This window comes from Osmia bicornis, chromosome 9 (assembly GCF_907164935.1).
Source record: "Osmia bicornis bicornis chromosome 9, iOsmBic2.1, whole genome shotgun sequence".
Lineage (NCBI taxonomy): Eukaryota > Metazoa > Arthropoda > Insecta > Hymenoptera > Megachilidae > Osmia > Osmia bicornis.
Window position 1 is genome coordinate 2,302,931 of NC_060224.1, and position 14,023 is coordinate 2,316,953.

Below are 14,023 nucleotides of genomic sequence, written 5' to 3' on the forward strand. Positions count from 1 at the left end.
TGACTCCGGTCTTCTCTTCAAATTTGTCTACCGGGTTTTGTACTTTTGATACCTAATACACTATTAATATAATATTTTAATACTATTTAAGACGTCGCCAAGCGTCGAGACCGCTTCACATACACGAGCTGCGAATGATCGTGCGGTCGAACTCAGAAGACGAATGAACTGCGCCCTACAGGAAAAATGAGGAACTAAATTTGTGGTCTGTTTTCCTGTAGTCACAGTAATCTATGGTATTTTTAAAAAATGGCGAGCAGTCTTTGGAATAGGTTATCTCAAGCATTTAAAACGTTTGATCAAGCCATTGATATTATTTTTGGCCGCGGCTTTCCGCCAGGTAATAAAGAACAATGTTTCATTTTATGATCCTGTACGATTGTGTAATAACACATGGTTAAAAAACCTGCTTATTAAGCTGTTATTAACCTCGTAAACTCACTGTGGATTAAAATCATTTTTAAATGTTTGAATTTTTAAATGACAAGCAGATAATTAAATAATTTAGTGGTGCATTAATATCGTATTATATAGGAACCCTGTATGCATTTGAATGTAATCATGCTATAAAGCAAGTACAACCTACTAATCTTCCTGGACAATCATTAAAGGATATTTTGAATGATGCATTTCTATGGGCTGTCCCAACTAAACGACGGACTTTACAAAAGAGGCTTTCCAGAAGATTTGGTATTCCTGGATTAAATTGGAAGCCACATGTTCCTAAAACTATTTTAACTTGCAATAAATGTGGTCATCATCATGAAGTTGGTCTGCTATGTGGTATGCTATAAGATTTGTTTTCTAAGAAATAACTATTTTATTACATTATTATGTTTATATATATATACATCTAAACTGTTTAAACTTTCAAAGGATATTGCTATGAGATAGTAAAAAAAGAAACTGAGGAAATGCAAGAAGCTATACAAAATGAATTAGGATTGGAACCGGTAGAAAAAAATGTTATAGTGCTATATGAAGGAGAAAAAGAAAAATTGTCAGATGAATTTTGGCAGGTACTGAAGTTAATTCATTTCAAATGTATTATGTGTATGGTATAAATATACATATTTTTATTAATGTATGATCATATTTTCATATAGAAACAAAGAATTGTTGAATTACCTAAAAAGAGGCCTGAATGGTTTAACCAGAATCTATTACAGCCGTTGTCAGAAGAATCATCAGAAACGGTAGACGAAAAATCCGAAAATCAATTTTTGGAAAACATAAAGAACAATTGAAATGTTATTATAGTATATTTATAAGGTACTTTGTTTATATCAAGTAGATTTAAAGAAACCAAATAAATGAAAAAATATTGAAGAGAAGTTATAAAAAAAGTATTGACCTTCCATTTATTGAGATGGTATTTTTACATTTGCGTAACCCGTCGTAGTATTACAAATCTGTTTTGGATTTTTGTAGTTCATGAACATAAAAATAAATACTCTATTGATAATAGTGCTGTTGATTTAATACTCGGGTACCCATAAAATATTTCTGAATAAAAGACGAAAACTTTGTTCCAATAATTAACAGATAATTGAATATTGTATTGTATAAAAATAAAGGAATGTAACATAAGAATAAATTTTTATGAGTTTTCATGGATTTTATGAATTTCATCTATTCAGAGGTATCTTACGAGTAGCCGACTATCTGAAATTAACAACTCTAATTGACAACAATCACATTTATCATTATTTTTATAATAAATCATTGTATTGCATTTTTATACATAATAGTTTCTATTAAAACTTTTCTCGATCAACAGTTCATAAAATTCAATAATCAAAAAACATTTTTAATCCTGTTAAGATTAACGTATTTCAGAAAATGTACGAAGTATTTACATTTATTTTCTACTTTTAAAATAATATATAAAATCGTTAAGAAATTAAAGGTACTATCAGTTACCATAACCCGCGTGTCAAACATTAGTGAACAATTTCGAAACCTTCTACCGATACTTCGTTACAAAAGTGACTTAAGACGTGTTCATGAAATTCTGCAAATGATGTAGTTTTCGTATAAAATAATCCGCATAAAGGACATATTTTATTGTCTTGTTCTGGATTATCTGTTGAATTGGAACTTTTATCTAAAGAGAGGCTCGGATTTTGAAGGCTGGTTTGCGTCGCGCCATGTTCTTTAATACTTTCATTCAAGTCGAATTGTGTACCCGCTTGACACATTTTTTTATTTGCATTGGTGCGACAATTATTACACGTTAGTCCTATAAAATAAGATTTAATATCAATTTCCTCCGAACGATTTTATTAAACGTTAGATAATTATATTTATACCATCTTTCTTTTTCTTCAAATTTTGTAGTGCCCTTTTCAGCTTAGTTTGTTGTGTTAATAAGGTATTTTTCATCTGTGACAGCCTCATTTCATGTTGCTTTAATAATTCTAATTCTGTATCAGAATCCTCTGGATATGTGAAACCAATCTGTTGCAAATTTAATTCAGTACTATTTTGTAATTCAACCATCTATACAAATAATTACAAACATGAGTAATTATAATTTATACAATTCAATTTATTTATTTTTTATTTACCTCTGCATATTGTTGTTCAAGATCAGACTTTTCTAACATAATGCTATTTATAAGTCTAAGTGATATTTCTTCTAAACTTTGTTCTTTTTCACCTGAATGAACATGTATACATTTTTATATACATATATGCCTACATAATTTGGTACATCCACTAAACATGTTACACTGAAATACAAACCATTGCTTGTACTTAATGCACACTGTTGATTATCCTCTTGTTTAGCAGAGCTAGAAACATCACGAAAATTATATGATACTATCTCTGATGGTTGTGCTGGAGAATGTTGTTTTAGTGTATCAGAGATTTTATTTAATTGGTTTCCCAAAGATTTATTAGTCCTTGTCAATTTTGTTAATCTGTTCCATAATTGACGATTTTCTGCTGCTACCATACAAATCTGGTGAGTCAGCTGAGATTTCTGTTTTGTAAGTTCTTCAACCTTTTCCTGTCAACCAGACTATATTAAAATATAATATAATAAAATGTAAAGTAATGATATTTCATATATCAAAATTCACATTATACAAACCTTCAAGGTTTGTACAATAGTTTTTTCACTGTTATCACCAGTTTTTGTGATAGCTGCAGATTCATCTTTGCCACATTCTAGTCTTAAACACATGTTTTCCTCTTCAACTATAGCTAATCTTGTTTCTAGCTGTTGACAACGCTCATTCATTGTTTTAAATGCAACCAATAAGGCATAATATGAACCACATTTCTCATTATTTGAATTCTCTGACTGTTCCATGTCATTCATAATAAAATATAATTAGCAAAAGTAAAAACACAATTTTATAACTTGATAGTCACTGAAATTGTTATCATATTTTTGTTATTTTATGCCAGACATAGAAGCTGTACAACATAGAAAATAATATTATTTACCTGCATATTGATAAAAAAACATTCTATATAAATTACAAAGAAAATCTGTGGTTGATAATCAAGTTAACAATTGTTACATCAAGATGATCAAATTAGGTTAAGATGTTACATATTTCAATCAGAACATTTTCAAATTATTATACGTTTCGCTACTAGTCGTGCACAGATTTTGACTTTTGTAACTAATAGAGATACGTAGAAAATAATGTTACACATCAGTATTACTTAGCAACAATAGATCTAAAAATAATTAATAAATTATATGGTAATTCCCCTTGTCAACAAAGCGCATCATAACATTCGACAAAATTTATAATCCATAATTACTATTTAGCATTATGCACTTGCTTTTTGATGCAACCGCAGGTAGAAAAGAAACATACTTGTTTCCGAAAATCTATTTTTCAATGAAAATAATTTTGACAATCAGTTGTAGCGTTGAAAACTTTACCCACTCATTATTCATTCGCGAAAGACGTCAAAAAGATAAAACAGACCACAAATTTAGTTCCTCATTTTTTCTGTAGGGCGCAGTTTATTCGTTTTCTGAGCTCGACCGCACGATCATTCGCAGCTCGTGTATATGAAGCGGTCTCGACGCTTGGCAGTTAAATCGTTTTTTTACAAATAATTTCATTAATAAAGATATATACCAAAATTATTTAAAAACATGTATTGTAATTGCTATGTAATATTTAACAACACAAAATAGATTTTGACTGATAAAATAGTATTTCAGATGTGTATTAAAAAGAGGTCGCTGATCAAGTTATTAATATTCTTTCGAAAGGCTGTGAATACTTTTGAAATACTTAGTGATCAAAGTTTTCTGTAATTTGTAAGTGCTGTGTTCGAATTAATGGCGCGACTACCAGTATATTTACAAACGAGGAACGGAAAGGGAAATGTAGTGGGGAGCGGTTTTGTGTATCGGAGGGGATTCAGGGAACTCGAAAGTCTACGAGACGTGTGACTCGGCTCACTACAGTTTTCGCTATGGCGTGTATAGGGTCGAGTAGGCTCTGTGCTCGTGCAGAGAAATTGTGCCAGTTTGGACATTTCGCCCAATTACGGAGGAAAGTTTCAACAACATGTGTCAAGTCACGACCCAGAATCGAACATCCGACCAGTGCTTTGGTTCAACACTGTCAGGTATGTTAATTTTCCATCGATACCGTGCGAATAAATGTTATCTACGAACAATATAGTTTTGGCGCTAAAATGACAAATTATGTCTACATCTGCTCGGCATGAGTATTTTACCATACGCATAGAAATTCCTTTAGTTTCATTCATTTTTAATCAAATATTGCAAGTAGTCCGTGTGTTATCACTGACATAACCTAGTTTTCATTCAAGTGTGAAAGTTTTGCGGTACTATATTTAACAGTTTTTATAGCTTGACTTGTTAATTTTTGAAGATGTTCATATGGAAGGGTATAAAATAAGAGGAAAAATGAAGAAAATATATGAAAAGAATAATTTTGGTCGATTGTGTAGATTTCGTACATTACATAATATCTGAGAAAAAGTGTCGGTAAATTGTGCTTCTTCAATGTGAAATTGAACCTGATATATTAATAAGTAAATAGGTATTTTTCAGACGTTTATTTTCATTTTTGCATTTCAAATCTGAGCATACTAAATGAAAAGTATTCTGTGGATAATATTATTAGATAAATTCATAAAATCACGTTTTTATCCGGTGGAGCTGTCAGCTGTTTCTAGCAGACGACTAAGTTGGCGTCTGCTACCGACGTAGTTCATGTTATAAACTATAAAACAACATTATATTAGAAATGGCAATAGTTCTTAATAAAAATGCCATAAAAAAATATCTTTTGAATTATAATTCAGTATTCTTGTCACAAAATTGTACAATATTTCTTTAACTTTTGTTTAAACCGTGTATTGACTGTACTAGCGATGGTTGGTCGTTGAACGCATGCGCAATGTCGAATTTGAATTTACTCTGCATAGTGCGTATAGACTAATTATCAAGAATTCTTAATTCTATCAAATTATTCATTGAAAACAAATAACGAAAATACTAGCAATGGATCATTAAATATAAAACAGGTAGCTGAATGTTCATTTCACACTAATAATTTCTAATTTCCCTTCAATCTCTAAACGGTTTGATGATCTCTAACGAAAGTTTTCCATAAATCGTTCCACGGACGGTAAAATGAATTGCACGACTTTCTCTGCTCGAAAGTGACACAGAGACAAGATTTTGAAATCTCTTTCGATAGCCTGCAGATCGAAGAACCAAGTTCGGCACATAAGTCGATGGTTAATCGTCTATACTTTATTACGCAAGTGTTAGGTAAACGACGACTCGTCGGCTGAACGTTACACTCATGGGAGATTCTTTTTCTCTATTTCGTAGCAGGCTCGTTCAATATTAATCGAAATGAGTGGGAACCGGTCGTGAGTAGCACGGTACGAATTTCAAGTCCCGCTCCTTGTAAGTAGGCTAACTGGCCCGTGAGATATCCTTCTTCGAGCATGGTTAACCCATGGAATCCACGCTCTTGACTTTCTCGGCTTGTACAGCTGTACTCTGCCCGTATAAACCTCTGCTTTTACTTACTGCTTCTTTAACCGACTGAAAGTTCTACGCCTTCCTAAAGAAACAGAATATTTCTTATAATTTTCCTGAAATTATACATTATATATCGCATTCGTTCTATCGGTTGACGGTGGCGTTCAATTTACAGGCGAGGTGAATACAAATGTAAGGTCATTAACACTGGGTTCAATTCGCGGATCCTGTTTCACCCGCGTCACTCTCCATATCTTGCGTACAATAAGGGAGATTTCCTTCATTGACGCACGATGATTTTGCTTTTGACATTCCGTTCTCGTGAACGTTGCACGTGTGTACGCACGCAGAGGAATGCATGAATTGTTTTACAATGCGATTGTTGATAAATTACTGCGCACTGCATTCGATGAGCTAGCCCATAAATTAACATGGAAAATCCCTGCCAGCCTTTTTCAATCGATCTGCCTAATTTCATTTTAAGGATCATCAGAGGATCATTAGTAGGAGGCGGTAGATGTTGGGTTTATAATATGAAGTTCAATGGTGGCTATTGAAACGATAGAGATATGTAGCTCTGATAAAAATAAAGGAGGTGTTAAGACTCCCTGTTGTTTCACCTTTATCAAAACCATATCCAGCTACTAGTTTTTGACATTTTATTACATATCCATCTGCAGAGATAATAAACACTTGTTTTTCATGGTTACGTTTATTACATTTTACGGTCTTGAATACTTTCCCCGCTGGTAATTGTCTTCCCTGATGATATTCACAAATCCTCCTTCGACCATGGTACTTTTGCGTGAGATGACCTTTGATTGCTTTTATAGAAGCGCGAGGCTTTTCTGATGGATCATTAACCTTTGTGCGCTGTCGATTTCATAATCAGATCTACCTTTGATTTTTCTTTCACAGTTTGATGATTTGTTTTTTTCAATGTATCAAGTAAGCTATTTGAAATCCAATCAAAATTAAACTCTCAAAGGAAAAACATATTTCAATCGACGGAACAAACACCTGTGTACTTAATTCGAACAGTTTCCACTCAGGAGTTCGAAAGGAACCGCGTTACAATTAGTCAATCGCCGGCGATTTAAGATAAAATTGTTGCGATGTGGGAGAACCGGTCCAGTGTATCCTATTTTATTGGCCACTTTTCAAACCGACACTTGCGAAAAGTTGCATTACGTTGAAATTAGTGGCACACGAGGATATTGCGCAGAGTAAGCGGAGATTTTCCACGTACCGTAACTATAACACTCGTACGATTGCTCAATAAAGATTAATTATCATTCCGCAAATCGATCAGTTGGGAACGAAATTTTGTTTGAAATAGACTATAGGAGAAGGGGAATATTTTTTAAATAAAATACGCTCCTGGTTGGAACACTTAAGATAGAGGGAGATTCCCCTTCTTCATGTACGATCACTGGTTCTCTGTTTCCGTCGACACAAAAAAAAAGTCCGGTTAAACGAGTGGAAAGAACGGTCAGGAATCACTTGGAGACACGGTTGAGACCTACATTCTATAGATTTATATTCCTGCCTGGCGATCGATCGGTTCGATCGCCTATCGCCGACTAAATGATCGACGTGCATCGCGTATGACGATGATTTCGTAAAAAACAGCGAAACGTTGCGAGAATACTGTCTCTATCTGCTAGAAGATCGCGTTTCATCGTTACATCGCGGTTGCGCAGAAAAATTTCGAATTTTGTTTCTATGTTCTGGTTCTAAACACGAGGCGAAAGGAAATAGCGTTAGAGAAATATGATTCTGCGTACGGCTGGTTGGGAAAAATTTCATTCGGTCGCGTGTTACGGTTTGCGCGGATTGAGTAATAGATTAGAGAAGCTCTTGGGATTTCTCTATTTAAATTACAAAAGAATTAATTTAACACTTAAAGGACCGCATCTCAGCATTGAAACACGAAAAATCTCACGAACGGTCGTTTAATAATTAATAATTAAATTTCAATATTTTCAGCTTCGCGAAATAACAGTGATATAAAAAAAAATGAATATTTAATAATTCATCTCGATGGTGGATTACTTTTTCCCCATCACCATTTATGTAACTCGAGCGTCATTGTAAAACGTTCACGGCAGCGCGCATAACGGTGTAAAGTATAAAATGTAAGTCATCGAATTAGGTCCAGATCCGAGTGTTTTACACCGTTTAACGCACCTTTCGCTCGTTGTTTTTGCACGAGCAGAGAGAAACGGAATAGGCGACGTTGAGATCAACGTCCACCGCTCGTCTAGGTGAGCGAGTAACATCTGCGATGACTTAGACTTAGGTAACAGAGACGATTTTCTGTGATAGTGGGTCGTCAAAGTGCACGTTATCTGTGCTCCTTTCTGCGAAGGTAGTCGTGACTTTTTCCACCAGACTTCGTACAGGTGAAACGGTAATTCAGCTTGGAATCAGCGATCCCTAGAACAACTGTAAACTTTAGCTATAATATATTTTAATGATTCCAAAATTCATATTAGCCTTCAATTTGCATTTATTCCTCTTAATTTTGTAGTTTGAGTAACATTTCTGATCTGTTTGCTATTAACATACTTCGATCGTAATCTCGTTCTTTGCTTTTGAAAGTAAGCATTCACTGGGAACAGAATTTACGCACCATACTAGATATAAATTAGATTGAAATTTATTTTTAATAATAGTGGATATTTATCAGAGCAAGAAAATATAAAACGAATACTATATATTTATTAAATAAATGTTTATTATATTCTTTAGTATATTTAATGTTGCTGGAAGAGATATCGTAAAGTCGATTAAACGAGAAACCTGTTTCCAAGGAAACACGTTCCACGAGTTACTTGAAGCAGACACCCAAAAACGAAAATTAAGACTCTGATTAATTAAAATACTATGAATAAATTCTAAACTTGACCCTTCGATTTAGAAATATTCTGGTAGTCTTTCGTTAAGAGTATAATTTAACGATTAAAAGAAATTTTGTAACAGTAGTTGCACAACTTCCTCTCGCTCAGAAAATTATTTTCTTGTTGCTGTTGTTATTGCTATTGCAATTACCATAGCTGTTTTTTCTGTTTTATTCGTTTCATCTTTGATGACTTAATCCGTTAAGCACCAAACTGTGAAATAATGTCATTTTATACCATAAAAAATTGTTAAGTGGTAGATTTAAAAAAAAAAACATTGCAAATGAGTTAATAACGATTGGAATAAATTTCAAGCTACTATTAATATCTTAACGATATGATTCCCCTTCGTCTGTAATCCATGGAAAGGAATTCTCTTGATAGTCCTTCGCTCAGCAATCATCGAATTTACAATAAACAAGAATAGATTTGATTGAAGAATAGGAAGTATCCTTAATGAAAGATCGGGTGGTAATAAGAGGTAATTGCCGCGCGAGGACACGGGAGAAATGTTGAACAGACAGCGTGATTTCCTGCGGATCGTTATTATCGCTGTGTAATTTACAGTAACGTAAGCTTTGAGGTCGGCCTCTGACTAGAAGCATAATTGAAGAGAACGGCCGCGATGTGCAGAGGAACGTAACACACCTGTTCTGATCCGTCCATGGGAAACCGGTATTAATGTTGTTTTAATCGAGTTAAAGGATCTACACGGCTCTTAATTATCAGATCTGACCAATGACCCTCGGATTAGTTGAATTTCTATGTATTATGTTAATTAATTACTGCAAAAATATTTGTGCAACGGTACATCGGAAAAAGGATACCTCCGGTCAATTAATTAGCGCCGCAATTAATCAGTCCTTTCAGTTGGAACACTTCTTCGTATTAATAATTTGCAACTAATTTTTAATGATATATTAACACTGTAGTCGGGCGTTATCTGGTTTAAGATTAGCACCTGGTATTTTTATTTTTAGTCAACTATCTGTTTTTAGAAGAGTCTTCATAGCCCAAAATAACTAAATTGTTATCTGGAATGGTGTGAAAAACAGATCGACACGTGATAGATTCTATCTTGTCCATTCAGGAAGCGTTTATGAATCATTCACAGCTCAGAGTGCGTCAATTGATACGCTTCTTGCATGAATGAATACGAGGCTCTGAATTCGTTGGCGGTGTCGCGAGCGATGATGCTGACAGATCTTGATGGGTAAGACCAGGCATATCAAATAGTCGGTGCACCATACTGATTGCAAAATACTGTTATGGAATATGCGCATCTTTCGATGATCGATCAGCATGCGCGGTTTTTACATAACGCGTGATGATGCGATTGAATTCCATCGGACGTTCATGGTCTTTTTCTTAATCGCATGGAACTGTGTTCGCTGCACAAAAATAATATTAACCTTAGGAAGACTAAGGGTTGAGAAGAGGGTCGCAGGGTTCATCGATTAGGAAATATTAAAAAATTTTGAAACACCGCATATTTAATTTATAATTCCATTCTCTTTCTTTCTGATCGATTAGTATTCTAGTCAGCCTCTCTGTATGTTTTTCTACCAGGATTTCCCGAATGAATCTCATGCTTTTTTCATCTCATTGAAAAAGACTGATTAAACATTGTAAAGCAAAGAATAATTTTATCACCGATGACGAATAGTTAGCTCGTTTTATTTTACTAGACGGTTTTTTTCGCAATGAACCTCGGTCATTCATTCGAATCTTACGCAATCGATTCGCAGGCTGGAATTCGGCACTCATTTTGGGTCCTAATGTTTCTCGGACATAACGGGACGATGATAGCGATCGTGGTATGATTACAAAGGTATCGAATTGAATTCATCGATCACTGTGTTAGAAATTAAATTCAATTCCAAACGCGTACTCGTGGCGCTCCAGCATCTTCTTAATTAATCAGTGACGCGTAGAGACTAATGACGGTCTATATAATAATTTAAGGTAATTTTTGAAATGTTCCATCTATAGAAGGGGTCACGAAACTTTTTGAGAAACGGGCCGAATTAAAATTCGGTAATTAGGATGAGAAGCTTGTGAAAATTAGAAACGTCAGGTGGAAGAGAATTAATTACCTAACCCTTCAATTAAAAATTGGACGAAATTAAATAGATACTTAGGTATCTAAGTTCCAATATATTTATATTTTGTAAATTTTACGAGAAACAAAAATTTCTGCCTCTCATTATACTATTCCTCTCATTAGCATCTTCTTTATCCTCTCATTACATTCAGTAAAGAAATAACACAGCGGGGAGGTTAAAATCTTTTTTTTATCCTTTTCCCTTCCTTTCACGGTGTACAAGGATGACCGGATTCTTCAGATTCTCAAAAGGCTCTCTAGCTTGCCAAAGAGGAGTGAATCTTTGTACTCCTCTTCCGTTCAAAGATCGATCAACCTTTCCTTCTGAAAAAAAAAGTAAAAATAAGAAACCTTGATACTCATCGAACTTTCCGCGAAGTCTTCCGCATTTTTTGAAATGCAAATCCCCGGGACGGTTTGCGCGGCAAGTTATCCTGTAGGCGTCGAAGGAGACGTCGCTGTTCGCATATAAGATCGTAACGCAAAAGCTAATTCGTAGTCGAACAACGGATGGTCTTCCAAGGTCCAAGGAGTTCTCTGTCACGTCCTGTCTCGTCAATTCATACGCTACGTCCAGAAATATATATTCGCTCGGGTAGGGGGATCTCTTTGTCAAGGGAGAGAATAGGAGGTCACCCGTTGGAAAGGGTCTTTCGTCTTTGATCATTTGATTTCCAGGATTGTGCGCGCGCCACTCGATGCATTTCCACGATGCGTTTTCTTGTCGGATGCACCGATTCGCAGGACCTTTTTATATTCCGACGGTATACTTTCGGTTGGCAGCTGTGTTGAATACCTGGAAATGTATTAAAATCACCGTACCGCGTTTCCATCAGTTCCGTGGACGTTAATGGTCGCAGGAGCTACTTTGTCTTTTCAGTTTATCCTGTAAGCAAACATTAAGGAGAAATTTAGAATTTGGGTTATTAACTACATCGTCAATTAGATTAATTTCGTCCAATTCCTAATCGAAGGCTTAGGTAATTAATTCTCTTCCACCTGACGCTTCTAATTTTCACAAGATTCTCATCCTAATTTCCTAATGCAATTCTAATAGGATTTCAAATACTATCTATTAGTCATCGCTCGTAGCTGAAACAGGGTCACGGTTCGTGTTTAAATTTAAAAAAATTAGTTATTTTCGATATAGTGCAACGACTGCACGCAGCCTTTTATCCTTCCCTCGACACAACATAGCGGGCAGTTTCTCCGAGACGGGAACGGCATGCAGGTGCCCTCGATACCCAAATGCGAATCACGGTAAAAGTTGAACGCGATTACGTGCTCCACGTACTCGCGTCCGTGTGCCTAACCGCGATTCCCTGAACCTTTGACAAACGGGACACTTCTAATATCTAAGCTGCATCAAATGATCCTTTTCCCCGAACCATGCATTGAAAATTTTTGATATTCGTGCCTGTTTCCAGTCTCTGATACTTTCACAGTTTCTCATCTTCTCGATATCATTTCCTGATAAAGATCGATCGAAAGTTACGATGGATGGGTCGATAGCTGGCTTCAATTATCGCTTTCACTCAATATTTAGTGTCGCAATTGTTCGCCATTGGTGTTGTGGGAACGTAATTGAGCTCGAAATATATTTCGAGCCTTTGCTAGAATTTTTCTAAAGAATCTCAATTTCTATTATTTCCTTATGAATATTTTTACTGAAGTAATTAGGAGACGAAAAGAAGAAAAGGATGTAAACGAATCAATTTTAAGTAGACATTTCCTGTTTGCCTCTTCTTTCGATTTCTTCGTGAAAGGAGACTTCTGATAGGCCAAGGTTGCCGAAACATACGTGTGCTTTTCGACACGTATGCCACTTTCTTATAATACCGCGTCCAAGTCAGATTCCAGACGTATGCAAAAGTAGCGCGGAAGTAGTAGAATCCGATAAAGATCAGACATCCGTCAGCTGGTTAAAACTACTCGGATCTTTTGTTCGCGAGTTGAACGCTCAATTAGAAACTGCTTGTCCTTGTTTTTTTTTCTCGATAATTTTCGGGTTATTTGCGACGGTGACGAATTTTGGCGAAGAAAATTAATGTTAAAATTAATTGCATTTAAAATTGTCCTAATTGCTGGATTTTGGAATACTGAAAGAAGATTGACATTAACCTTCGTTTCTTCATTTTCTTATGGAAATACCGCAGCATTGAATAAATAAGAAACTCGTTCGTTTCTTTAAGACTCCTTTGAATTCTTCTCGAGTACTCGTTGCCATTCATCTTGTCCCTCTCTTGCAAAGTAACTTTCTGCGAACCTCTTTGCTCCTCGTCGAACAAAAGTTTCTGTTCGCTCATTATCGAGTGACCGAATCGAATATCGGGCTTCTAATCTGTGTCTGGTCAAAGACCTGGATCCAGCTGGGACGAATATTCGGGTCAAGGATGCCGGCCCTTTCGGTGAATGGAACACCTGCGACCCACTTTTCTTTCACGTTCGTGTTTCACTTTCCTCCTACATTCGACGTAAGTTTGACCGTGTCGAAAAAGTCGCGAACGAATCGTCTGGCTAATCGTTAATTTTGATAGTTACGAGAATGATTCGGAGATTAATAATACAGTCTCGCGATGATTCAGCTGCTTCGATCCTAAGGAGGTTGCTGTACTTGTTCAAGTACAACGTTGATTCGCGTGCAGACTGTAACCTTGAATGTTTGCCCAGAGACAAAAAGTCTGAAGGTTCTCCACGTGGGATTCAAGGATTTAACACTTTGAAATTTTTCCCTCCGTCAACTCTTCGCATTATGCTTACTCATACAAGATATCAAGAATCCATCCGGAAGGTCGGCGACGCACGGTTCGAAAGGTGGCTCGTTTCTTCTACAGATTTATGTGTTTCGAAGAAGCAAGAAAGTAGTCAATTTTCGTTGAAGAAAATTAGAAAGAAACTCAGCTGAACGATCTAAATAGTGTTCGCTTTGTTCTCGTCCATTCATCGTAGACATCGTGCCACTTATTGGTCCCCCTATTCGGTGAAGGAAAAGTGGCCAACGACGATTGT

At 35.6% G+C, this 14,023-nt stretch overlaps 3 protein-coding genes across 4 annotated transcripts in view; 2 read left to right on the forward strand and 1 right to left on the reverse strand.

Annotated features, from left to right (window-relative positions):
• Nucleotides 1–215: 215 nt before the first annotated feature.
• On the forward strand, nucleotides 216–1,467 carry LOC114881202 (39S ribosomal protein L32, mitochondrial). Its single transcript, XM_029197907.2, has 4 exons — nucleotides 216–340; nucleotides 535–783; nucleotides 877–1,019; nucleotides 1,107–1,467. Exons 1-4 carry the CDS (start codon nucleotides 250–252, stop codon nucleotides 1,245–1,247), a joined length of 624 nt encoding a protein of 207 aa, XP_029053740.1. The 5' UTR covers nucleotides 216–249; the 3' UTR covers nucleotides 1,248–1,467.
• LOC114881200 (protein spindle-F) lies at nucleotides 1,336–3,974 on the reverse strand. Of its 2 annotated transcripts, none has more exons than XM_046287026.1 (7): nucleotides 3,787–3,974; nucleotides 3,460–3,699; nucleotides 3,101–3,383; nucleotides 2,749–3,016; nucleotides 2,571–2,662; nucleotides 2,313–2,460; nucleotides 1,336–2,242 (listed from the first exon to the last, which is right to left on the reverse strand). In XM_046287026.1, exons 3-7 carry the CDS (start codon nucleotides 3,329–3,331, stop codon nucleotides 1,944–1,946), a joined length of 1,038 nt encoding a protein of 345 aa, XP_046142982.1. In that variant the 5' UTR covers nucleotides 3,332–3,383; nucleotides 3,460–3,699; nucleotides 3,787–3,974; the 3' UTR covers nucleotides 1,336–1,943. The 2 variants fall into 2 exon arrangements, with proteins under 2 accessions (XP_046142982.1, XP_046142981.1); XM_046287025.1 differs by having other exon boundaries at nucleotides 2,313–2,502.
• Nucleotides 3,975–4,355: 381 nt separating this feature from the next.
• Nucleotides 4,356–14,023, forward strand: part of LOC114881201 (all trans-polyprenyl-diphosphate synthase PDSS1) — a 29,004-nt gene continuing 19,336 nt past the window's right edge. Inside the window, exon 1 of the mRNA XM_029197906.2 lies at nucleotides 4,356–4,611. Coding sequence (XP_029053739.1) covers nucleotides 4,456–4,611 — 156 coding nt within the window. The 5' untranslated portion in view covers nucleotides 4,356–4,455. The remainder of the gene's footprint in view (nucleotides 4,612–14,023) is intronic.

What these genes read in the sequence shown, in the direction of transcription:
- LOC114881202 (XM_029197907.2), top strand. Translation starts at nt 250, where the DNA reads ATGGCGAGCAGTCTTTGGAATAGGTTATCTCAAGCATTTAAAACGTTT. An exon ending in TGAAGTTGGTCTGCTATGTG is followed by an intron (nt 784 to 876) that starts GTATGCTATAAG and finishes AAACTTTCAAAG; the next exon opens with GATATTGCTATGAGATAGTA. An exon ending in TGTCAGATGAATTTTGGCAG is followed by an intron (nt 1,020 to 1,106) that starts GTACTGAAGTTA and finishes ATTTTCATATAG; the next exon opens with AAACAAAGAATTGTTGAATT.
- LOC114881200 (XM_046287025.1), bottom strand. Translation starts at nt 3,331, where the DNA reads ATGAATGACATGGAACAGTCAGAGAATTCAAATAATGAGAAATGTGGT. An exon ending in TGCATTAAGTACAAGCAATG is followed by an intron (nt 2,663 to 2,748) that starts GTTTGTATTTCA and finishes ATGTTCATTCAG; the next exon opens with GTGAAAAAGAACAAAGTTTA. An exon ending in TTGAACAACAATATGCAGAG is followed by an intron (nt 2,503 to 2,570) that starts GTAAATAAAAAA and finishes TTATTTGTATAG; the next exon opens with ATGGTTGAATTACAAAATAG.